Source organism: Chrysochloris asiatica, unplaced genomic scaffold, assembly GCF_000296735.1.
Source record: "Chrysochloris asiatica unplaced genomic scaffold, ChrAsi1.0 scaffold00019, whole genome shotgun sequence".
Taxonomy (NCBI): Eukaryota; Metazoa; Chordata; class Mammalia; order Afrosoricida; family Chrysochloridae; genus Chrysochloris; species Chrysochloris asiatica.
The window spans coordinates 2,179,557-2,206,131 of NW_006408537.1; the positions used below are offsets into that span (position 1 = coordinate 2,179,557).

General features: G+C 38.3%; 1 protein-coding gene across 1 annotated transcript in view; it reads right to left on the reverse strand.

The window, feature by feature from the left end:
• The window catches only part of PKHD1 (polycystic kidney and hepatic disease 1 (autosomal recessive)), a 722,421-nt gene that overhangs the window by 343,042 nt on the left and 352,804 nt on the right, over positions 1 to 26,575 (reverse strand). Inside the window, 1 exon segment of the mRNA XM_006835767.1 lies at positions 17,954 to 18,200. Coding sequence (XP_006835830.1) covers positions 17,954 to 18,200 — 247 coding nt within the window.

The window sequence follows — 26,575 nt, forward strand, 5'->3', positions numbered from 1 at the left end:
CTTTTTCTTGTAGAGGTGTTGTAGTTTCCTATATATTTTAGAAATGAGTCCCTCGTCTGATGTGTCGTTGCAAAAGATTGTTTCCCAATCTGTGGGTTCCCTTTTTACTCTTTTGGTGAAGTCTTTTGATGCACATAAGTTTTTAATTTTTATTATGTCCCAATCATCTATTCTGTCTACTTTTGTCTGTATACTTTTCAAAATGTTTGGTAGTCTGTGTATTCCCTGTATTAGAGCCCACACATTTGTCCCTATTTTTTCATTGATTACATTCATAATTTTGGGATTCACATTTAGGTCTTTAATCCATGCTGAGTTGGTTTTTGTATAGGGTGTGACATAAAGGTCTTGTTTCAGTCTTTTGCATATCACTTTCCAGTTCTGCCAGCACCATCTGTTAAAGCGACTATCTCCTCCCCATTAAACATACTTAGGCTCTTTGTCGAAAATCAGTTGGCTGCATGAGGATGGGTTAATTTTTTTCATTGTACCAGTACCAGGCTGATTTGACCACTGTAGCCATGTAGTAGATTTTGAAATCGGGGAGTGAGAGGTTTCCAACATTAACATTCAATGTAATTATCAATAGGTATGAATTAATTGCTGCCATTATGTTAATTTTTTGGTGGTGCTGTTCGTTGCTTTGTCTTGCATACCTTCTTGTGCTGAATTTGTGTTTTTTGTACAATTTCTTGTCAGTTTCTTCTTAGTTTTCACATTTGCTTGTTCTGCTTGGAAGTTCATTTTCATGGTAAGTTGTGAAGTATTAACTTTCTTTGTGGTTACCTTATAGTCTACTAATTTTTCTCCCCATTTAAGAGAATCGATTGTATCCTGTATTCTACCTGGCATCCTCACCACCTGGAACTCTGGTCCTATATCTATCCTTTCTTTGACATTGAAATATTTTGATCTTCAATTGCTCTTCCAGCTCCTTTGAATTTGTTGTAGTTTTGTTCTGTTCTGGACACTGCTATCTGTTGACTGAGTTCCAGGTGGTATTTCCATGCCTGTCAATCTCTGGTTGTTTGTCTGTTCTTGTTGCTTTTCAGCCCAAAGAACTCCTTTTTGGATGTTTTGAAGTGCTGGATTGGTTTTGATAAAATCTCTCAGATTCTGTTTATCCTGGAATGTTTTGATTGCACCATCATATTTGATTGATCGTTTTGCTGGATAGATGATTCTTGGTTGGCAGTTTTTTTCTTGTAGGGTGTTGTATATGTCTCCCAATTGCCTTCTTGCCTGCATAGTTTGTGCTGAATAGTAGAGCTTAATTTGATTTGCTTGCCTTTGTAAGTGACACTTCTCTTCTCCCTGGCCACTTTTAGGATTCTCTCCTTGTCTTTGATTTTGGAGATCTTGATTATTATGTCTTGGTGACTTTCTTTTGGGGTTGATCCTTCCTGGGGTACATTAGGTTTCTTGATTATTTATCTTTTCATCTTTCAAGATGTTAGGGAAATTTTCTTCCAGAAGTTCTTCAACTATCTCCTCTGTGGACTTTTCTGATTCTTCTGTTCCGGAATGCCAATAATTCTTAAGTTGTTCCTCTTCATGTTATCCAGTATGAATCTCAGACTCTCTTCAGATTGTTTTATCCTTTCTTCAGCTTGCTCTTCTGTCTTAGCAGTATTGAGAGATTTGTCTTCCAGCTCGCTATTCTACTCCTTTCCTCTTTCAGTGTATTGTCCATCTCTTCTATTCTGCTTCCATTTTTTCTATTCTGCTCCTTTCCTCTTTCAGTGTAGTGTCCATTTCTTATATTTTATTATGAATCATCTGGACCTCTTTTGCAGGTTTTGAATTGTTTCCAATGCTGTATCAGTCTTGTTTGGTTGCTCTTGTAGTACTTTCCTGACTTCTTCCTTGTTTTCCTCCACCCCTTTTCAGAGCATTTGAATTTGTTTCCATATCATTCTTCTGAATTCTTTCTCAGGCAAATCCAAAACCTGCTCTTCCTCTTCTGGGATCCCCTTGTCTGACTCCAGTACATTTGTCTCAGTTACTCTTTTCTGTTTTTGGACATGTTTTGAGATCGTTTGTTGTGTTTGAGATATTTTATTTGTCATTTCTAGTAGTTATGTGGGATTTTTAATGCTTAAATGGATGTTTGTTGTTGTGTTATTAAGCTTACTTGGTGTATCCTGGTGGATATGATCAGAAGATGTTGTTGTTGTTGTTAAGTGCCATCGGGTCAGTTTCGACCCATAGCGAACCTGAATAGGGTTTCCGAGGCTGTACATCTTTACGGGAGCAGATCGCCTCATCTTTCTCCCGCAGAGCAGCTGGTAGTTTCAAACTGCTGACCTTCCGGTTTGCAGCCCAATTCGTAACTACTACGCTACCAGAGCTACTTATAGCTTCCCATTTCACATGTAATGTTTAGCAGCTGTTATTGGCTCTTGTCTCAATGGTGGAATATTATGGGTTATAGCTTGGCTGTATAGCCACAATTGCTGTCTCTTCTAGGGTAAGATAGGGAGCAAAAGCGCCCAACTCCAGCAAAAATGTGTGATCAAAAGGACCAAAAGCAGAAGCAATATGTAAGCAGAGACAAAAACCACCATTTTGAAACAAAAATAAAACTGGCTGACTGTCCAGTTGTCTTGCTACACAGGCAGTGTGTGTGCACCATAGAAGCCCCCAGCAGTGGGCAGGGGTCTCTGCTCTCTCAGGCCCCTCCCCCAGTCACCACCTTGGAGGTGCACAGATAGATATTGAAAAGTTAATGGGAGAAAAATTGTCCACTATTTTTGTCTCTGAAGGTCAGTTAGGTATCTGTGTGTGCACAGCGTAATTCTCAAGATAGTTACGTCTTTTTTTGTTGGGGTTTTACAGATTGTTCTATGGTTTGTGTGTCAGGCCTGATGGGCCTGCTTTTTTCTTGCTAGATAGTAAAGGGTCCTGCACAAGTTAATTTTAGGGCTGCAACCCTGAAGCTGACATCATAAGTAGCCACCAAGCTCTTTCTGTACTGTGGGAAAACTGTGGGGTCAGCTCGGGCTTTTTTGGGGGAGGGGGGGTGCACACCCACCATCCTGAAGGCATCCACCATCGGCAAAGAAGGCACGACAGGGAATAGGAGGGAAAAAATATGTAGCATCCCCCGTACCTCCTTTTGCAAATGTCACTGCACTGCTTTTAGTGTCGGTTCCCTGTGCAAGTCTGGCTGTAGCCCCACCCTCTGAAAACTGCCCAGGATGGGTGGCTGCAGAGGGAGTCCCATCTCCAGAGATTCCTAACTTGTAGTATTTTCCTTTATATCATGATTTTTTTTTCACTTGTGAGTGACTGATATCTTGGACCTTTTGGTAGATCCAGAGCTCTGGTGTTCTGTGAGTACAGCTTCTATGGGTTTTCAGTCCCTCCCCCATGGAGACTTTTCTACCTGGTTGTCTCTGATGCTGCCCAAACCAGAAGTGGAAGTGACCAGCATTCACTTTTATGACAGCAACTGATTGTTGAATTGGTTTTTCAAAAACACAGATTGTAAGATCCTTGATTTAGAGGAATCTTTTCTTCAACCTGACACCGCATACTCAAATAATGTATATTGTACAATAGGGCTTCAAAAAAAATGTGGAAACATTCCACTATCTTTTCATTGCATTTTTACATGAACTTTTTGAAGCCCCCTTGTAAGCTTGAAAAATGCATGAATGACTGACTGCAGGAATCTCTGAAATTATTGTTCTGAGTTGCTCTTCAACTTGAGTTGAAATATGCTTTGAAGTCACTTTGAAATGAAGTGACAGTTCAGTCTTAAGAGTAAAGATTGCCACCCTTGAGTATTATGTTACTTGATAGATAGATAGATAGATAGATAGATAGATAGATAGATAGACACATACATACATACATACATACATACATACATACATACATACATACATACATTTAGATTCCTGGTGTGGCATGTAAGCTCTGGACTGATAACTGAAAGGTTGATGGTTCAAACACACCATATATATGTATTTATGGAATCCTAGTCTGGCACTGTGGAGTCTTGGTGTGGCTCTGTGGGTTATCGCGCCAGACTGCAAAGCCATTTGAACTGCAAGGTTAGCGGTTCAAGCTCACCAGTCACTCCTCGGAAACCCTATACAGGGTCGCTATGGGTTGGAACTGACTTGACGGCACTTAACAACAACAACAACAAATCTGGCCCTGTAGGACAAGCACTGGACAGCAAGGTCAGTTTGAACCACAAATTTGGCAGTTGAAACTTAACCAGTTGCTCCTTGGAAGCCCTATACAGGGTTTCAATGAGCCAGAACTGACTTGACAGCACTGAACAACCACATTATATAGAGAAATCCTTGGTGAATTATTCTTTATAACCTACTCCCAAAAGCAATTTTTAAGAATCCACTAGGACATAAATAGACCCAGCCACATGTTAAGCATTGGATTGCCAACCATAAGATTGGTGATCCAAATCTATGAGCTACTCCTTGCAAAAAAGATGAGACAGTCTGCTTCCATAAAGGAAAAACCTATGGAGCAGTTTTACTATGCCCTATAGGGCTACTATATGTCAGATTCAACTCTATGCCAGTGTGTATGTATATATGTGTGTGTATAGTTGAATGGTCAACAGCTATTTTAAAATACAGAGGAGATGACTGTCCATCAGAGAGGTTAAGTAAATGGAATTGAAATATTAGAAGAGAAATAATAAGGATGTTGACACAATGTGGGGAATATAATCATTTTCACTGATCATTATGTCTAGGAACTTTAGAATAAGAGTAGTATTGCTGTATATATTTTCACCAAAACTTAAAATATATTTTTTAAATGATCCCAAAAGCAGTTGGGGTCATTTTCCTAATATGAAAGTTTTCTAGAAGAAATGCATTTTACCAAATGAGGAAACTGAGGCAGAATATGGTGTAAGAAACAAGTAAATGTCTCAAGGTACAACTACAGATTTATATATTTCAAGATCCTTGAATTATTCTATATAGCCTATTCCCAAAAGCGATTTTTAAGAATCCACCAGAACATAAATAGACCCAGCCACATGTTAAGACCCCAAAAGAAAACCAAAGTGAACCTTAAAAATAAAGCAAAAGTCAAAAAAAAAAAAAAAAGAAATAAAAAAAAAGAAAAATCAATACACTTTATGACTGCTCTTCCCCTTTGGTTTAGTTTTCATGAGAATCTTTAACTGTGGCATTTCGCTGCAGGCAGACAATTAAATTATCAAAGTAAAGGGAAATGAGATGAATGAGGATGTTGAGTTTCAAAGAGAGGTATAGCATAAGTCTATCCAAAGCCAATTTATAATCCTGTGGCATGTTGTAAAAAGAAACTTGTGTGTGTGTGTTAAATGTTTGGGTTCTAAAGTCAAGTGAGTATAAATTGGAAATCTAGGCCTGCATGCACTGAGTGTGTGAATTTGAGCAAATTACTGATCCTCTCTAAACTTCAGTTTCCTTTCTTTTTAAAATAGAGAGAGCACTTGCCACAACATGTATGAACCCTGAAAACATCATGCTGAGCAAAATAATTCAGTCATGGAAGGGAAAATACTTTATGATTTCATTTATATAAAATAAATAAATACACAGAAACCAAAGGTTCTAAGTGGTTACAAGGTTTGGGAGGGAGGAGAGATTTTGCTTAGGGGCATTGAGTTTATGTTAATAGAATTGGATTGATTCAGAAAAGGATATTGAGAATAGTTGTACATCTTGAAAATCTAATTGATGTCACTGAATTGTACATATAGAAATTGTTGTGTTTTCATATGTTTGTTACGTATCTTTGCCTCAGGAGAAAGGCCTGGTGATCTGTTTCTGGAAGATCACAGATTCTGGAGCAGTTCTACTCTGCACATGGGGTCACCGTGAGTCAGAATCGACTTCATGACAACTAACAAGAACAACCCACCACCAAGACCTTCGTATCTACCTACCCAAGTTCAGTCATAGCCAAGGAAGTGAAATGAGAACAAAGTCAAATTTTTAGAATATGGGTGAGCCAGAACACTAAGCAAAATGGGAAAAATTACATGTCAAAACCTTTCTAGAAACTTCTGAATCTACCATTCCAAGATCTGACCCATAATTTTTCCAATTCTGGTTAGCATTCCAGATGACCCAAATATTTAAAATTTGGATCTATTCCAGTTTCATTTCATCAGCCATGACTGAGCCAGTTCACATTAGTCTGAAGCCATGTTACCTACTACTCATTTTATAAAGAATCTCAGATGAGCCAGATTTGCCTTACTGGACTAGTACTATTTATTCAAGATAATTGATCATCTACAAACACACCCTAGCCTTTCATGGTACAGAACACTGACACTGGCAATGTAGCATTGGATACATATAAAAGAATTAAAACAAGCACATTTAGCTTGTAAGAAATATGTATTAATATAGAGTTGATAGGGATGGGCAACTTAGACATTGGCTACCTAAAATGTGGGGGTTATAAAGGCACGAAGTGACTGGCTTACAAGTTTTCAAGAAGGAGTTTACTTTCAGAGTGTGCAGGAGAAGGTGAAATCCCCACTGAATGGTTTTCATTTTGTCTAGACAGGTTTGGTGAAAGGAGATGGGAATAAGATTCTTATGATTCAATAGTGAGTAATTGTTATCATGACTAATTGCAATTGGCACAACTATAAAGGTAGAAGTTTTGTAACATAAAGGGGTGAGTAGGTAATCTTCCATTCCAGGAACAGAGGATCCTAGGACCATCAAGGGAGAAGAGCATGAGCAGAATGTGAGACTCTATCCAGAGAAACAGCCACACCAAAGATGGAGGCAGAAATGATGACATGGAGAGATAGAGCAGCTGAGGGCTGTAGAATCATGGAAAGAGAAAGACTGCATGCTGGTGACCAGAAGGCAGGCTTGCAGATTTTGCCCTTTGCTTGTTTAAATTATTATATATTCTGGATTGTTTTTGTGTACATCCTTCCCTGCCAATAAACAAAACAGAAAAACAGAGGGAATATTGTTGAATGATGTACAGAGGGGATTGTAATCATTGCAATGAAACTATGAGTGTAAAACTGATGTTCTCTCATGTAAACTGTCACTCAATTCACAACAAAAATTTTTTTAAAAACATGTATTAAATGCTACACTGATATCTGTTTACTTTGCTAGAGCTATGGTAACACAAATACCACAAGTGGGTGTCTTTAAAGAACAGATTTTATTTTCTCATTGTTTTGGAGGCTAGAAGTCTGAATCCAGGTCTGGGCCAGGTTAACAAAGAAAGCCCTTTCACCAAACAGGATTACACTCAGAGGTATAAAAGTTAGGATTCCAACACATACTTTGGGGGGTCATTATTTGGTGTGGCATTTTTAGGATCAGCACTGGACTGTGAACTGGCCTTTCAAACCCACCAGCTGCTACTCAGAAACCCTATAAAGGGTCACTATGAGTCAGAACCTATTCAATGGCATTTAACAACAACCATTTAATCCACAACACCAACCATTCCAAAAACTGCCTCCATAATATTTCATCCAGTCCCTTCTCAATGTCATCCAAATGTAAGGCGTTCGCATCATTGAAACAAATATCATTTTGTCTATGGAATTTATTTTTTGTTTTAATCTTTAGAAAATCTGGTCTTTTTCTCTGTATATTTTAGCCATCTGTCATCAGTCTTCATGGTTCTCTCTTCTTTCGACTGAAACCATGAGTGCCAAAGTCCTAGGAGATCATCAACTGTGTTGGCCCAGTAACACAGAATCCTGGTGTGGCATTATAAGACAAGCCCTGGACTGCTAATTGCCAGATTGACAGTTCAAATCCACCAGCCACTCCCTGAAAACCCTAATATTGTTGTGAAGTGCCGTTGAGTTGATTCTGACTCATAGCGACCTTGTATAAGGCTTCCAAGGAGCAGCTGGTGGGTTTGAACCACCAACTTTAAGGTTAGCAGTCCAGTGCTTTTGCTATAATGCCACACCAAGACTCCATATATGGGGTAACTATGCATCAGAACCAACTCGATGACAATCAACAACAACAAACTTAGTAAATAAAGTTCATAGTTTTGTGTGTTTTTTTTTCAATCTAGTCAAATGCTCTCAATGAAATCACCTTTGTAAATAAAATTCTTCTTTTTGTATATAGTTTTTTTAAAAAAATAAGAATTTTTTTTGGTCAATTCTGACTCATAGTGACTTCCTTCTTACTACACTTTATTTTGTCACTCTTTTCTTAGCTATTAAGCATACCACCTTGACAATTAGGAAAACACACCTGAATATGTTGTAAAACAATCAGTTGGGGTAATATTTCCAGAAATGTTCCTGAACTCTAGTTATATATCCTCAAGAGTTCCCCTTAATGAGATTTTTTCACTAGAATTTTACTTCTCAAACTTCCATCAGCATTACCTTGATAAATCAGTTTTTAAGGTTGTTATTTTTCCTTGATGAGTCTGGTTTCTACAGTCTACTATTTCAATTTGGGAAGGTACAGTTTTTCCAACCATTGCCTCAGTTTCTGAAGGTCCTTATAAATGACATCATCTTCAAATATTTTCAAGCCACTATTAATCTTGATTGGGTTCTATTTGTCTTTGGCACCTTCACACCTATGAATGTCCTTCTCCTTCCATCATCCAGGAATCTCCATCCAAATATCCTTCTTGTTATCTGATGTTAACCCTTGATCAACCAGAGACCTATCATAGTACAATGTGTTCCTAATATGTCCTGTTTTCTTCTCCCTATGTGTATTGCCCATCCTGTTATACAAGCCCATCCATCCCAGCCAACATTTGTTCAAGATGCAATGTCACAGGTATTCATGTGTAGCAGCAACTCTCTGTCCTGTAATACAAGTACAAAGGAAGTTACCAAACCTAGCTAGTAGTGGAAAGGGTTGCATTCTGAAAAGCAAATCAAGATGGAAAAGATCCATCTCCCAGTAGGCTATATGCCTTGCATTGACCATCACCTAGGGTCAAAAATTTAAAGCCAAATCAGCCCCCATCCTTCTAGGCCAAATGCCGGTAGTGACAGTAGTGGGCTCTTCTGAAAAGCACCCAAAGAACATCAAGAGTCAGAGAACACCATGAAGAGAATTTACCAACCATAACTACTACAATTTTCACTTGCCCTAAATAGCCACCAATTTCCCTGTGCCCTAAATAGCCACCAATCTCCCTCTCTTTACTGTTAATGAAGCAAAGGAGCACAAAAGTATTTCTAATTTGGAGGAGCCAAGGGAGTCTGCATGGACCATTAGCAGCAGAGAGCTTCATTACTAGGGGAAGAAGTCTCTCCCTGAACTTCTCATGGCTTTATGTGCAAGAAATCAGGAGGCAACCAGTCCATTTTAAATGTTAACCCTTGCCTCTGCATCAGCAAAAGTGCCTATAAACAATCAAAAAGACAAAAGGATGATCATCCTTGCATGTTGCTTTTTCTATTCTTTTCTAGGGGGTTGCCTTATATTTTTGTTTTGTTTTGTTTAAAAAACTCCTTTTAAGTACAGGAACAATTTTCTTTAGAAATATAGCACTATCACTTGATAAAATTCCCCAGTCTAACTACCAATTTGTCATATGAGTTGAATAAACAGTTACATAATTTAGTATCCATGTACTACACAGAACTGTTGAATGTATACTGCCCACAAAGGATTTGTTAGGCAATCAACAATACCAATGAAAACAAATATTAACTCCCTGGTTTGTGTTTACTATTAGCTTACTTTTGCTACACATTCAAACAAATGGTGCATTGAACTCTAAATGCTATCAATTCATGACAGTTGTGAAATAAACCATTTATAATTACATATCCCCTAAATCAGACACATCATAATGGCCAGCCTCAATTGGTACTCTAAGTATCTCCTGGATATTAATGCTCACTATGGTCACTCTCATCTTTTATGGCACAAAGAGTATGAAAATCAACATTTTGAGCACAACTTTTCTTCAGAAACCTTTTAAAAAATAAACTAGAATCCTTGTCACAGGACCACTATCCACCTGCTGGCCTTTCTCATCCTGTGATATTTTATGTGCATCATAAGTGTTTGTTTGTTTTGTTTTCTTTTCTTTTTCCATACATGCCTCTAATGATTTAGAAACACTTAAAGTTTTTCCCTTCTCAAGTAAGCCTAAAAAGATGAAATGAAACCGTAATATTCAATCTTTCCCCAAATTTCTAAGAATCCTTAAACTCATATACAAAATAGATCTGGGAGACAAATAGGTATGTAGACATATCATATGGCCTAACAGTTCTTGTGTTTCTGGCAGACATATCCCACCTTCATCCCTCCATGAGTTTGCAGATGTGTATTTCTGCTTGCCTGTTTTCAGAATTGACTAAAGCAATCATTTATTATAGAGAAGCTTAAGAATTATCCTGGCATCTCCCTAAAGGTAGACGGTTTCCAGACTACTACAGTTTTTATAGCATATTCATCTGCTCTTATGTTAGGACAATACACATGGTTCATTCTATCTTAATCCAAGAAGAAAACCAATAGGCGTGCCTGATATTGCCTAAGATGACACTTGATGCACCATTGTATCTCTTCTCTTGATCAGCTGAGTCCAGCTGAAAGGACTGTCTCAAATAGGAGAGGCTAGAGTCTGTCAGTCAGTTTGTCATACTTTGATGACGTGTGTTGCTGTGATGCTGGAAGTTATGCCACTGGTATTTCAAATACTAGCAACTTCACCAGTGGTGGACAGATTTTAGCAGAACTTCCAGACTAAGATCGACTAGGATGAAAGTAATCTGGGGACCTACTTCTGAATATTAATCAATGAATATCTATCTTATAGATAACAATAGAGATGAGTCTCCTAGATGAAGGCACTCAAAATGTACAACTATAATGGATTCAAGGATGCCAGTGATTATGGAGGTGATGTAGGACAAAATAGGGTTTCATTCTGTTGTACATGGTCTCACCATGAGTCAAAGCTGACTCAGTAACAACAACAATACAGAAAGCCATTATTGGGACTTTCAACCAAAAGTAGACTTGTCAAGGATATGGAAAAACAATTTTATGCATCAGGTAGGGAGTTGAACAACAACAACAACAGAAAATGTGCTGTTTTTGTTAGGTGTGTGCTAATGGTGACTGGCACCAGATCCCAAGAACCTCTTAGCCTTTGTTTTGTATTCAGTGACATCTTGTTAATAGCTTGAATCAAAGAACCAAAAAAATGCTACCAATTGGTGGGGATTATTCTAAAAAGTCAGTGGTTAAACATTTGCCAGTACATTATTTATTTAACATAAAGTATTGCTGAAGATAATTCTCAGTTTGGGATATACTATGATGTTCAGATCTTTTTCAATTTTATTGCTATCACTTCTGTTGCCTAGAGAGTATGTTGTCTCTGTTGTTGTTAAGAGTTATGGGGTCAGTTTGCCTGTCTCATAAGGTTGTTTTATTTTGTTTGTTTTGTTTTTATGGACTGAAAAGATACCATTAGTGATGCTATGCCTATTTATCCCTAGGAAGGAGAGTTAGGCGATTATTAAGAAAAGCTAGGCCAAAATTTCCATTTGAACTCTTCTTTGCTTTTGCATTCACAGAGGCAGGGGGTACCTCATACTTGAACACTGACACATTAAGAGCGGTTACATAGGTAAAAACTGAATGCAAGCACTACGGGAGAGGATATTAAGCAAGATCTGAGAATCAAGGTGTTCAACAAGAACATTAACCTTTTCTTTTCCAAGAGGAATAGGCAGTTAGAAACAGAAGGTACAGGGAACAATGAATTAAAGATTGCATCCTATATGAATCCAGATTCTAGGACAACCTAGAGATTTCTCTGGAATAATTCCCATGTGATCACTGGAAATTATTCCTGAATTTTTTGAGAACTGGATTAAGCTAACAATTGAACTCACTTAATTCCCTTGCTAGAACTTATTTCTAGAAACATAATAATCTTCAGTATTTGATTCAGTTAGTATTATGTCTATGTGTTGTTTCCTAAACCACAAATGTAAAATAACACTTACTACAGCAAACATTACTGAGCACTTACTACAAGTCAAACAATTACCCTATGAGAATACCATTATTCCCATTTTACTGATGAGAGAATGGAAACAAGCAAACAAAAACATAGGTAAAATAACTTGTCCAAAGGATACCACCTTGAAAATGAGTCATGACTTGTACCTAAAAATCATAAATAATTCTTAGTTACTTATCTAATAATCAGTCTCCAAATAATAATTTCAAATATGTGCATATGCCCTGAATTTATTCCCTGTACACCCTATAAAAACTCAGAAGGACTGGTGGGATAATCTACAGCATTTTACAAACTATTCTGATTTCTCTCCATTACATCCCGTCAATAATGGAAGATGAACTCAAGGCTTGATTTGTTGATGTCTGAATAAGTGTATGAGGATGGAAGGAGATACAGACTACTCTAGAGCACAAAGAAGTAATTACCAGATTGTGGTTGTTCGCCCCCATCACAATTCCATGTATCTGTAACATCAGGTCAAGAGAACAATTGGCTAATTCCAGCTAATTTCTCAGTAAGTAGAGGGCAGGGAGAACGGAAGAAAGGATCAACTGTTAAATTATCAGATAGCTCCAGGAAGGCAAACAAGCAGAGCACAATAGTAAAGGACTATTTTAGAAACTAAAATGTGTCTTCTGAATTCATCATAGACATGTCCTAAAAGAGAAATTGGCAATAATGACATTACAATAAAATTTAGGGAAGTTCATCATTTTGTTATTTATGTTCATTTATTCAACACAAATTTCACTGAGTGGCTATATGCTTATGATACCAAAAAAATTAAAAATCTTATTATCATCCCACTTACCATATACTAAGTAAGATAGTGTAGTGGTTACAAATCGGGCTGCTAATCTCACAATGAGGCTTTCTGCTCCCATAAAGATCTATAACCTCGGAAACCCTGTACAGGGTCGCTATGGGTCGGAACCGACTCTACGGCACTTAACAACAACAACAACAATCTCACAATGAGGCTTTCTGCTCCCATAAAGATCTATAACCTCGGAAACCCTGTACAGGGTTGCTATAAGTCAGAACCAACTCCACAGCACATCACAACAACAACAACAACAAAGTAAGATGTAACATTCAAAAAGCAAGAGTTATGAGTATCAGTTAGACCAAGAACTAGCTAAGAGAATTACAAAACCTGTAAGAAAGCGAAGGGAAATTTGCCAGAGAAAATAATCTCTATGCAAAATTCATGGAAGTGGAACCTATAAACTGAAGAGCATGAAGAAGTTGAGTGTGACTGATGCTTAGAGTGCAGGGGAGAGAAGGCAGTGCTGAGAGATGAAACTAGAACTATAAGCACAGACTAGGTGCATGTGAGACATTAAGGATGTTGGAATTTCCTCGGGAGGTAATGGGGAGCCATCTCATTGTGGGGGGTCTTTATCTTTTTCAATAACCTTCTGCTTTACCAAGCATGACATCCTTTTCCAGGTTCTGGTCCCTGCTGATGATATGTCTAAAATATATGAGACAAAGTCTCGCCATCTTTACTTTTAGGGAGCATTCTGGCTGTATTTCTTCCAACACACATTTGCTTGTGTTTCTGGCAGTCCATGGTACTGTCAATATGCTTTGCCAACAAAATAACTGAAATGCATCAATTCTTCTATAATCTTCCTTATTCATTGTCCAATTTTTGCATTCATATGAGGCAACTGAATATACCATAGCTTGGGGGCAGGTGCACCTTATTCCTTAAAGTGACATCTTTGCTGTTTAACACTCTAAAAAGGTCATGTGCAGCACATTTGCCCAATGAAATGCATCATTTGAATTATCGACTGCTGCTTCCATGAACATTGATTGTGGATCCAACTAAAATGAACTATTTGACCACTTCAATTGTTTCTCCATTTATATGGAGGTTGTTATTGGTCCAGTTGTGAGGATTTTTGTTTGTAATTTGTACTATAGTTGTAATCTGAAGACTGTATTATTCCTTTCTTTTCATGAGCCAAAAGTCCTCTTAGCTTTCTGTAAGGCTATGCAATCTATATATTATGGATTGTTAATGAGACTTTCTCTAATCCTGATGCTCCATTCTTTTTCATATTGTCCAGCTACTCAGAGTATTTGCTTAAATATGGTGGTTGAATAAATATGGTAAAAGGATACAACCTTGGCAAACACATTTCCTGATTTTAAAGTATTCAGTATCCCTTTGTTCTATTTGAACATCTGCTGCTTGGTCTATGTACAGATTCCATGGGAGTACAATTAAGAGTTCTGGAATTTCCATTCTTCTCAGTGGTATCCATAGTTTGTTCCAATCTATACAGTTGGATGCCTTTGTGTAGTCAATAGAACATAGTAAAGGAATATTCTCTGCTTTCATCCCAGATCCATCTGACATCAGCAGTGATAGCCCATGTGGCATGTCCTCTTATGAATCCAGCTTAAATTACTGAATTACCTCTCTATGTATTGTTGCAACAATTTTTAATTATCTCAGCACAGTTTTAGTTGTGTGTGATATTGAAATTGTTTGATAATTTTCACATTCTGTTGAATCACCTTTCTTTGGAATGGGCACAAATATGGAACACTTCTAGTAGATTGGCCACGGAGTTAGCTCCCAAATATCTTAGTACAGACTAATAAGTACTTCCAGTGCTACATCAGTTTGTTCAAACTTTTCAGTTGGTATTCCAGAACTCATGTAGATCAAGCACATTGTCATTTTAACAAAAAATAGACTGCTCTTAGAAGGTGAGAGGCTTTTCTTCACCCAATATTAAATGTTATGATCAACTTTAAATGTTTATATGCTCTGTCAAACCAGCTGCTAGAGTTGCTAGTCATCACTGTTGTCATCACTGTTGTCAGCTGCCATTGAGTTGGCTCCTGCTCATGACAACCCCATGCATAATGGGATCAGACATTGTGATTCATTGGGTTTCACTGGCTAAGTTTCAGAACAGGTCACCAGGTCTTTCTTTCTAGCTCATCTGAAACTGAAACCTTGCTGAAATTTGGACACCATAATAGCAACATATAAGCCTCCACTGACAGGTGGTGGCCATGCATGAAGTGCATTGGTCAGGAATCAAACCTGGAGGGTCATCACATGGAAGGTAGGCATTCCACCCAGGAATCACCAAAGTCCTTAGGTTTTTGTTGTTGTTGTTGTTATGTACTGTTGAGTTGTTTCTAACTTACAGCAACTCTGTGTAGGTTTTCTGAGAGCATCTAGTGAGTTTGAACTGTTGACCCTACAATTACCAGTGAAACAAAGAGTTTACAGTGAAAAGGAACAGAGAAGAGAATATCAAGGAGGAAACCACAACAGTCCTCTGCCATGGGCTGCCTTGTTCATGCAGCTGTGTAAGTCCTCACACTCCTGCCCCCTTGGGACTGCTTATTGAGGTTGTGGTTAATCATTGAAAATGAAGACAGCAGGGTGTTTGCGCCATATCAGACCTCCATCAACATGCAACCCCAAAAGATCATGACTGTGAGAGCTTTGTAAATCAATTCTTAGGGTGCTTGCCCTAGGGCAAATAGCACAACAAATTAATCCCTTTCTCCATGAAATGCAGCAAAGTTTGTATCTACGCTGATTTCAAATTGCTCATTAGCTCTGACATGTTCCTAATGAGGTTATAATGCTTTAGGACAAAGATCAAGTCACTGAGCACAAATAGCTAGAGATAGAATCATAGAAAGATAAAGTTAGAAGGACCTGAGAGCAGTGTGCCTCAAACTTCAAGTAAATCACTTGGATTTTCTGAATCACTAGGACTGAGTGGGGCTTGAGCTTTTGCATTTTTAACAAGCTCCACCAAAGGATAGTCCATGGACCAACCTTTCTGTGGCAAGGCCTTAGAGATCATCTAATCTAGCTCTGGTAGTGTAGTGGTTACGAATCGGGCTGTGAAACTCAAGGTCAGCAGTTCGAAACTACCAGCTGCTCCGCGGGAGAAAGATGAGGGTTTCTGCTCCCGTAAAGATTTACAGCCTCAGAAACCCTGTACAGACAGGGTAGCTATGAGTCCGAACCGACTCCACAGCACATAACAACAACAACAATCTAATTGTCTAGAAGTAAGAACAAAAGGTCAAGGACTTATAATTGGGACTCTTTCAGAGCTGATTTGGGGCTATTGGGCAATTGTCCATGCATTTGTGGGCCAACCTGAAGATTTTAAAGAGAAACACAGGAAATAAGGTGAACAACTCTCCCACTTTTCCTGGGACTAAGGTAAGAGGTTTCCAGGAAATGGGATTTTCATTTTAAAATCTGGAAAACCCAGGGCAAATGGGGACACACTCCGCTAAACTCAAAAACAAAAACAAAACAAAACAAAAAAAAACTGCCGTTGAGATGATTCCAATTCATGGTGATCCCATGCACTTCATAGAATTTGCATGACTGTGACTTTTTCTGAAGTAGATTGCTAGGCTTTCTTCCAAGGCACCTCTGAGTGGGTTTGAACCATCAACCTTTCAGTCACTTCACTAGGACATTTTTTTAAATTTAAGAATGTGGCATCAGGATTATTGTTTTATTAAAGTCGTCAGTCTCTGAGTGCTGCTGCTAAGATAAGCACTTAAGTATTCTGTCCTGAAGGTCTCAAAGAACAGGTGCTCAGACAGGATTGCCTCTGCAGGACAATCCAACACAACATTGCCAAGTACCTCTCCTAGAGACAGTCTACTGTTAGACCTCTACGTAACAAAAAAAAAATTAGTTTCAAGAGGGACACTTGAAACCAATATCATACAAGTCTGTTATGTGCCTTTGAACTACATGAGTCTGTGTTTTTTCCCTCATTTGTAAGGCGTATGCAAGAAGTAAATCACAAACTTTTATAAATTTCCAAACACTCATTGAAAATAACCTTGGTAAAAATCATTAGGATAACAATTTTTTTCCTTAGAATAAAGAAAAATTCAACTTCTACAAAATTAGGATTTTTTAGAAATAAAAGCATAATTTTATTTAACTCACTGGAATTGGGCCCATTAATATTAGATAGAATAATATACAGTCTGGATAGAAAAAGTGGAAAATGTTTCAGATTCTATTAAACTAGTAACATATCATTAAGGCTTCGAATATAAAATGTCAAGATTCTGATTCCATATGCATTCAGGATGCACTTAGTTCAATCCTAACTACTCTCTGGAGTTCACCTGTTCAAATAAGGTGCCAGTGTGGCCTGGTAGAATCACTTGACTTAGTATTCATGAAGTTAGGATACTTAAAACAAAGAATATAAGGTGGCTAAATATATACAATGCATTTGAAATAGGTAAAAGACAGAACCGTAGACACTCAGCAATCATTACCTGGAAATTAAAGAGGGCAGAAGCAATCTTATTATGCATTATAAACAGCCCAGCTGCTGACTTAATGGTACTTTGAGTAGCATAACCAAGGAGTCCTTGCTTCAATATTAATAGGAAATGTATTGTACGAATCCAATAGTTCATGAAATTAACAAGGAAAATGAACTGGAGTGAAGCAACTTTGCAAGTAATAGGAGGCACTAGCAATTGCTTTCCTAGAGCATATTGAACACTTAAAAAGAGCTAGGGGAGCTTACATGTATATAAATGAGAATGGACATGATTGGAATTTTTTAACAATACTTTTAATTTAAATATATTATAAATTCTCTATTGGTTGCAAATCTTTTCAAGAGGAAACTATTAGTTCAAAATGTCAATGAGAGGTCACAGCTTTAGATCAAGTCCAATGGCATTGAAAGTTAGCTGCCATTAGACTCAGCCTAAAACTGCCATAAACTCTTGATTTCACAGCTGTCAAATTATTCCCTTATCACTTTTGTGCAACTAAATAGTTCAAATCGAGAATGGAAAAAAAAATGATTTCCCTTCTATAAGCCTCAACAGCCAGAATAGTATGTGTATGCTTATTGAAAAGCTGAAAAGTACAGCTAATTCAACTTACAAGCCAATAGACATACGATGAAAGAGTATGTCATCTCCGCAGACACTGCCATGGACCATCTGACTGAAGCTCGCATTGACCAAACAAGAAGCTGGAAGAGTTTCCATAGAAGCAAGAATGTGGCTTCTATTTTTCCCAGACAGAGACCCATCCAAATCTTCCAAAACTGCTGCATGAGGAAATGGAAATGCTACCAAGCTTGTAGAGTTTAGAAATCTTAACTGTTTGGCCTTCACCGTAAATCCACCTATAAATTAGAAGACAGAAAGACTATTGAGTCACAAGTAGTAACCAAGTCCACTGGGGTGCTTTCAACACTTGAAATTGCAGATTTATAGTTAAAAAATAATAATAATGCATTTATTCAACAAAATACACATAAGAATGGTGCAGAAATGGGCAGCATTTCATTCTGTAGTGCATAGGGCCGCTGTGAATCTGTACTGACTTGATGGCACCTAACAACAACAATTGAAGAAAGAGTTTTTTTTAAGTGTTTACTATAAACAGAGTCTGTGTAGGTGCTGGAGACACAGATGTACACAAGACCAGCACTAGTACTTCCTTTATGCTTTCTGTAGCCTAGGGCCCAAATCCAAACCCACTGCCATCAAGTTGACTCTGAATCATAGTAGCCCTGTATAGGGTTTCTGAGGTTGGCATTCTGAATAGGAGCAGAAAGCCTCTTTCTTCTGCAGAGCAACTGATGGGTTTGAACTGCCAATCTTGTGACTAAGAGTCCAGTGCTTATCCTACACCACCACCAGGCAGTAATCCTCAATTTGAGAGTAGTGGAGTAGTTTTGCCCTAACCCAAGGACCATTTGAAAATATTTTGAGACATTTTTGGCACACAACTGGGTTGCGGGTGTATGCTATTGACATCTAGTGGGTTGAGCCAGAGATATTGCTCAACATCTGACAATGCACAAGGCAGCCCTACAGCAACAACAAAAATATTTGGACCTAAATATCAACAGTAGTGAATGTGAGAAAATCTGATCTAGTGGGAAATAGAAGCCCAGAACACTAACTTACTAATTACTAATTATGAAAGTTGCTATTGAGCCCTGGTGACACAACAATTAAGCTCTTGGTTGCTAAGCAAAAGGTTGACTGTTCAAATCCACCTAGTGACTGTTTAAGAAGAAAGATCTGGTGATCTGCTTCCATAAAGATTACAGCCAAGAAATCTACTCTGTCACAGGACTGTTCCCTTCCAACAATATGTCCAAAGTATGAGATATGAAGTCGTAGTCAGAATCAACTAGATGGCATCCAATAACAACAAAGGTGCTATGATTAAAATCTTTTAATCTTTCAGCTCTAGTTTGTCTATAGTATGTCTAATTCCATGAACAAAAACTTATATCATGAGGTTTATACTTAAAACACTTACCCTCAAAAATGACATGCAATTGGGTGCTGGGGATGAGGGCAATATACAAGAAGGGAGAGGGGAATGGAAGAACAAAGCAGATGGGAGAACAATTAGGCATGTTTGAATGGGCTAAGTGGGACAGAGGTAAAGAATGATGTATGCACAACCTTGGACTACAGGGCTCTGGGATACAGAGATTGAGACATGGTTGGAATGGGGAAAAGAGGGGAATAATGTTAAGATGCTTGGCTGCCTTTTGAATCTTGGTTTTCCTTGCGTTATAATATAAAATAGACACTGGAGGGGGAGAGAAAGGAATAGTCAGAAACAACACCATAGAAAGCTTGTCAGTCCGTCTTCTGCCTATAACTGATTGGAATACCTAAAATGGGGCTACAACGTGCCCCGTGAAGGATGCTTCCTGCAGAGCCTCTGCAATATATAAAACTATAGGTAGACATTTTATAGTAAGGAAGGGAGTGATTAACTTTCCAGTCTAGGAGTGGAGGTCCCTAGGACCATCAATGGAGAAAAGCCGAGAGCAGGACCCTACCCAGAGAAGCAGCGATGCCTGAGATGGAGGCAGAGATGATGACATGGAGTGATGGAGCGGCTGGGAACTTTAGATCCAGAGAGGGAGAGCGACTGTGTGATGAAGACTGAAGGGAGGAGGTGGGTAGTGTAGGGGGCAGGCTTGCAGTGTATACCCTTTGGTTGGTTGATGTTGCATGGAGGGGATTGAACCATGGCAATGAAATGATATACAATAAAATGAATGTAAAACTAATGTTCTCCCATGTAAACTATCATATAATTCACAATAAAACATTTTTTTAAAATGACATGCAATCAATTATATGGGCAAATAATAATAGTAACATTTTAAAAAAATGTTTTCTTGTGAATTTTCACAGTGAAGGTTCACAGACAAGATCATCAGCTTTACATTCAACAAATCATCAATCTGTTTCATCTCAATGATTTTAATCCTCTCTATGCAGCAACAGTGATCCCACTTCCTCCTTTTGGTTCCTAGTTGCATTCCACCCACCTTCCCATTGCTTCTCAACTTTGTCCTTAGGAAAATGTTGACTTTGAATGATTGACCATTCCATGGTGAACTTGGCTGAAAATTGGGCCATGAGGGTGAGTTCCTTTCCAGACCTGAAGGATAGTCTAGGGCTATAGTTTCTGGTTCCTCCAGTCTTGTTCTGATGAGTAAACCAGCCTTTTATTTTCTTTTTAATAATTTTGAGTTTATTTCTACACTTTATCCCACTTTCTCTGGGGCTGTCTAATGTTATCCCTTTCAAAGCACTTGGTAGTGGTAGATGGGCACTGTCTAGTTTTTTCAGTCTCAGAGTCATGGAGATTGATGTTCACATGTTGTAATAGTCCATTGAACTAATTGATTACAAGCTTCTTCAGTTCTTACCATTCTTCTTTCTTGCCCACGTGGACAGACCAAGAGGTGTACCTTAGACAGCTGCTCATGAACTTTCAAAATCCCAGATGCTACTCTGGTAGTGTAGTGGTTACGAATCGGGCTGCGAACCACAAGGTCAGCAGTTCAAAACTACCAGCTGTTCCGTGGGAGAAAGATGAGGCAGTCTGCTCCCGTAAAGATTTACAGCCTTGGAAACCCTGTGCAGGGTCACTATGAGTCGGAACCGACTCCACGGCACATAACAACAACAACAACTCACTCAAGTAGACCATTGTCTTTGTGGACTATGTTATACCACCAAACCACGGTGTTCCCTGAGACTATGGTCTTGAGCCCCCAGGTCCAGGCAATTCATTTCCTTAAGATGTTTGATAATATCTAGGAAGTTGTCATCATTTTACCTGTTGTATGATCTGCCACATTCATAGTTGTTTGCAGAAAAGGTAAATATTCTTGTACAAATATCCTCTTCCAAAGAGGAGCTGGTGAGTTTGAATCATTGACCTCATGGTTCAAATCACCCTTATGGTTGACTGTTTATGCTGCAGTACCACACCAGGAATATATACATATATATCCCATTCTTTCTCCTTTATTTATTCCACCTATGTTTCAATTCCTGCATCTATACACAGAACACTGTTGTTCCATGGTTGTATATATATGTCACTATTTACCTCTATCCCCTTTAGGCCATGCATACCATCCCGGGTCTTAACTATCTTCATCATTCTTCTGCAACTGTCCCTCTTCTTGTTCATTGCCCTCCTCCTTCTTGTATATTGCCCTCCTCATCAGTCAAGCCAACATGTGTTTACTCTCTAGCCAGTGAATTACTCTCCTCTCCCTCTGACCCATGGTAACCATCAAATATGTTTCTTTTAGTATGAAAACCTTTTCTGAAGTTTTTACAATAATAGTTGTTGTTAAGTGTCGTCGAGTTTGTTCCAACTCAAAGTGACCCTGTAAAAGACTTCCAAGGAGTGGATGGTGAGTTTTAACCACCAACCTTGTGGTTCAAACCAACCTTGTGGTCCAGTGCTTTATCCCACAGTGCCACATCACGACTCCTTTACAATAATGGTCTAATATAATGTTTGCCCTTATGTGATTGTCTAATTTCACTCAGCATAATATCCTCCAGATTCATCCATGTTAAGAGATACTTCCCAGATTCCTTATTATATTTCAGTGTTGCATAGTATTCCATTGTATGTATGTATCAAAGTTTGTGTATCCATTCTTCCACTAATGGGCACTTATGTTGTCTCCACATTTTTGCTATTTTGATTAGTATGGCAATGAATATCAGTGTGCCTATACCTACTCAGGTCCTGGCTCTAATTTCTTGTGAATATATAGCAAGCAGAGGAATTGCTGGGTCATACGACATTTCTATTTCCAACTTTCTGTGGAAGTGCCACACCATTTTCCAGAGTGGTTGAATCATTTTACAGTCCCACCAGCAATGTAGGAGGGTCCTAGTCTCTCCCACACCTTAGCAGACATTTATTGTTTTCTGTTGTTTTGAACTTCACTATTAATTCTGGTGTGAGATGATATCTCATTGATGTTTTGATTTACATCTCTCTACTGCCTAATGGTTAAGGAGCTCTGGTAGTGTAGTGGTTATGAATCAGGCTGTTAACCTCCAGGTCAGCAGTTTAAAAATACCAGCTATTCCGCAGGAGAAAGATGAGGCTTTCTGCTCCCATAACAATTTACAGCCTCGGAAACCCTGTACAGAGTCACTGAGTCAGAACCAACTCCACGGCACACAATAACAACAACAACTGCAAGCATACATTAACAGAGAACTTCCAGAGGTTCAAGCCGGTTTCAGAAGAGGCCATGGAATGAGGGATGTCATTGCTGATGTCCGATGGATCTTGGCTGAAAGCAGAGAATATCAGATGTTGACCTGTGCTTTACTGACTATGCAAAGTCTTTTGATTGTGTGGATCATGACAAGCTATGGACAACATTGCAAAGTATGAGTATTCCGGAACACTTAACTGTCCTCATGAGGAATCTGTAACTGGACCAAGAGACAGTTGTTTGAAGAGAACATGGGAACACTGAATGGTTTCAAATTAAGTCAAGTGTGAGACAAGGTTGTATTCTTTCACCATACTTATTCAACCTGTATGCTGAGCAAATAATCCGTGAAGCTTGCTTATATGAAGAAAACCGTGGCATCAGGATTGGAGAAAGACTCACTAACAGCCTGTGATATGCAGATGATACAACCTTGCTTGCTGAAAGTGAAGAAGAATTAAAACATTTACTGATGAAAATCAAAGAGCACAGCCTTCAGTATGAATTACATCTCAATGTAAAGAAAACAAAAATCCTTACCACTGGATCAATAAACAACATTTTTATCAACGGAGAAAATATTGAAGTTGTCAAGGACTTCATTCTTCTTGGATCAACTATCAACACTCACGGAATCAGCAGTCAAGAAATCAAATGATGTATTGCATTAGGCAAGTCTGCACAAGACCTTTTTAAAGTGTTGAAGAGCAAAGATGTCAGCTTGAGGACTAAGGTGCGCCTGACCCAAGCCATGGTATTTTCAATAACCTCATATGCATGTGAAAGCTGGACAGTGAATAAGGAAGACCGTAGAAGAATTGATGCCTTTGAATTATGGTGTTGGAGGAGAATACTAAAAGTGCCATGGGCTGCCAAAAGAACCAATAGATCTGTTTTGGAAGAAGTGTAGCCAGAGTGCTCCTTGGAAGCCAAGATGTCCAAACTTCGTCTCTCATACTTCATACATGTTGTCAGGAAGGACCAATCACTGGAGAATAATATCATGTTTGGTAAGGTGGAGGGTCAGAGAAAAAGAGGAAGACCCCCATGAGATAGACTGGCAAAGTGGCAGCATCAATGGACTCAAGCGTGGCAACAGTAGTGAGGTTAGCCCAGGATTGGACAGTGTTTGGTTCTGCTGTGCATAAGGTCGCTATGAGTCTGAACTAACTTGATGATACCTAACAACAACAACATTTCCTCGTTGGGGTGGCTATTGTAAATGACATTGTTTTCCTAATTTCCTTTTAAGGGCTGTCTTTATTAGTATAGAGGAATCCAATTGATTTATGTACATTGATCTTGTACCCTATCACTTTTCTGAATCTTTCAATGAGTTCCAATAAGTTTCTTGCTGAGCTTGGAATTCTTTTATGTATAGGATCATGGCATTTGCAAATAAAGTTTTGTTTCTTTGCCAATTTGGATGCCTTTGATTTCCCTATCTTGCTTTATAGTTCTGGCTAAGAGTTTCAAAACAATATTGAATAGAAGTAATAATCAAGGGCATCCTTGTCTAGTTACTGTCCACAAAATGAATGCATTCAGTTTCTCTCCATTGAGAATAATGTTGGTTATTCAGTTTGTATATGTGCTGTTAATTATATTGAGGAATTTCCCTTCTATTCATACTTCATTGAGCATTTGTCAGGAATGGAGGTTGGATTTTGTTAAATGGCTTTTCTGAATCAATTGATAGGATCATGTGGTTCTTTTCCATTTTTTATCTATATGATGGATTGTGTTGATTTTTCTTAGTCTTGAACTATGCTTACACCCTGGTATGAATCCCACTTGATCATGAAGTTTTTGTGTTTGTTTGTTTTGTTTTAATATTGCTGAATTCTATTGGATAGAACTTTGTTGAGAATTTTTGCATCTATCGGGCTGCGAACCTTAAGGTCAGCGGTTCGAAACTACCAGTCGCTCCACGGGAGAAAGATGAAGCTTTCTACTCCAGTAAAGATTTACACCCTCGGAAACCCTGTACAGGGTCGCTATGAGTCTGAACCGACTTGACGGCTTAACAACAACAACAACAACATATTCATGAGAGATATTGGGCTATAATTTTCTTTTTCAGTGATTTCTTTGCCTGGTTTTGGTATGAGGATTATGCTCGCTTCACAAAATGTATGTGGACATTTTCCAACCTTTTCTATATTCTGGAATAGTTTCAGTAAAATTGGTGTCAATTCTTCTCTGAATGTGTGGAAGAATTTACCAGTAAAGCCCTCTAGGCCTACACTATTTTTTGTGGGAAGATTTTAAATTACCTGATCAATGTCTTCTTTTGTTATGTTGTTGTTGTTATCAAGTGCCATTGAGTCAGCTCTGACCATAGTGGCCCTCGGTAGGGTTTCTGAGGAGCAGTTGGTGAGCTTGAGACACAGATCTTGCAATTCAAATGGCTTTGCAGTCTTGCGCATTAACCTACAGTGCCACACCAGGATTTTTGTTTTAGGTCTGTTCAAGTTTTCTACTTTACTCTGTGTAGTTTAGGTAGATTGTGTTTTCTCAGAATTTATCCATTTTTTCTAGATTTTCAAGTTCATTGGAGTTGTTGTTATCCTTTTTATTTCCATTGGCTCTATTGTGATGTCACCCATATCGTTTATCATACATGTTAGATATGCTGATGATTTGTCAATTTCATTAATCCTTTCAAAGAACCAACTTCTTGTCTTATTGATATTTTCTATTGTTTTTCTGTTTTCTAATTATTTTATTTCTGTGCTAATCTTTATTGTTTCTTTACTTTTGGTGACTGTAGGCTTATTCCATATTTTTTTTCTAATTGTTGGAGAAGTTGTGTTAATGCGCTGATTTTAGTTTTTCCCCTTGGGAATCTGTGCATTTATTGCTATAAATTGCCCTCTAAGAACTGCTTTTGCTGTGTCCCAAAGTTTTGGTATGTTGTGTTTTCATTCTCATTTGACTCAAGGAATTTTCTTATTTCTTTTTATATTTGTTCTATTACCCAGTATCTTTTAAGCATGGTGTTATTTTGTTTCAATATATTTGATTTTTGTTTCCTTGATCTTCCTATTGTTGATTTCTAATTTTATAGCATAGTGATCTGAGAAGATGTTGCAGTATTCTGATGTTCTAAAATTTATTGAGGCTTGCTTTGTGGCCTTAACATATGGTTTATTCTGGAGAATGTTCCATGCATATTGGAAAAGAATGTTTATTGTACTATTGTTGGGTTGAGTGCTCACTATAAGTCTATGAAGTTACGTTGCTAGATTGTGTTATTTAGTTACTATGTGTCTTTGTTGAGTTTCTTTCTAGTCATTCTGTCCTTTTTTGAAAGTGGTGCATTAAAATCACTTATTACTATTGTCCTCCACTTAACTGTCAGTTTGTAATACTGTAGTAGCTTGCAGGTTGCTGTGATGCTGGAAGCTATAACACGGGTATTTTAGGCAGAAGATGGACTTACAAGCTTTCTGTGGTGTTGTTCCTGACTATTCCTTTCTCTCCCCCTCCAGTGTCTGTTTTACATTATAATGCAAGGAAAACCAAGATTCAAAAGGCAGCCAAGTATCTAAACATTATTGCCCCCTTTGCCCCATTCCAACCATGTCTCAATCTTTGTATCCCAGAGCCCTGTAGTTCCAAGGTTGTGCATATATCATTCTTTACCTCTGTCCTACTTAGCCCATTCAAACATGCCTAATTGTTCTCCCATCTGCTTTATTCTTCCATTCCCCTCTCCCTTCTTGTTTATTGCCCCCTCCCTAGCACCCAAACTTTCCTGTGTCTAATCCCTGCCCTGTTCTCCACCTTCCCCTCCCTCCCCTCACCCACCCCCAACTTCCCAGCAATCAACAAAGAATTCCCCCTACCACTCTTTAGTATGGGTTCTATTTCTTAATCTTTTTCAGTAGTGGTCCTATGCAGTATTTCTCTTTTTGTGACTGACTAATTTCACTCAACATAATGTCCTCAAGGTTCATCCATGTTATGCAGTG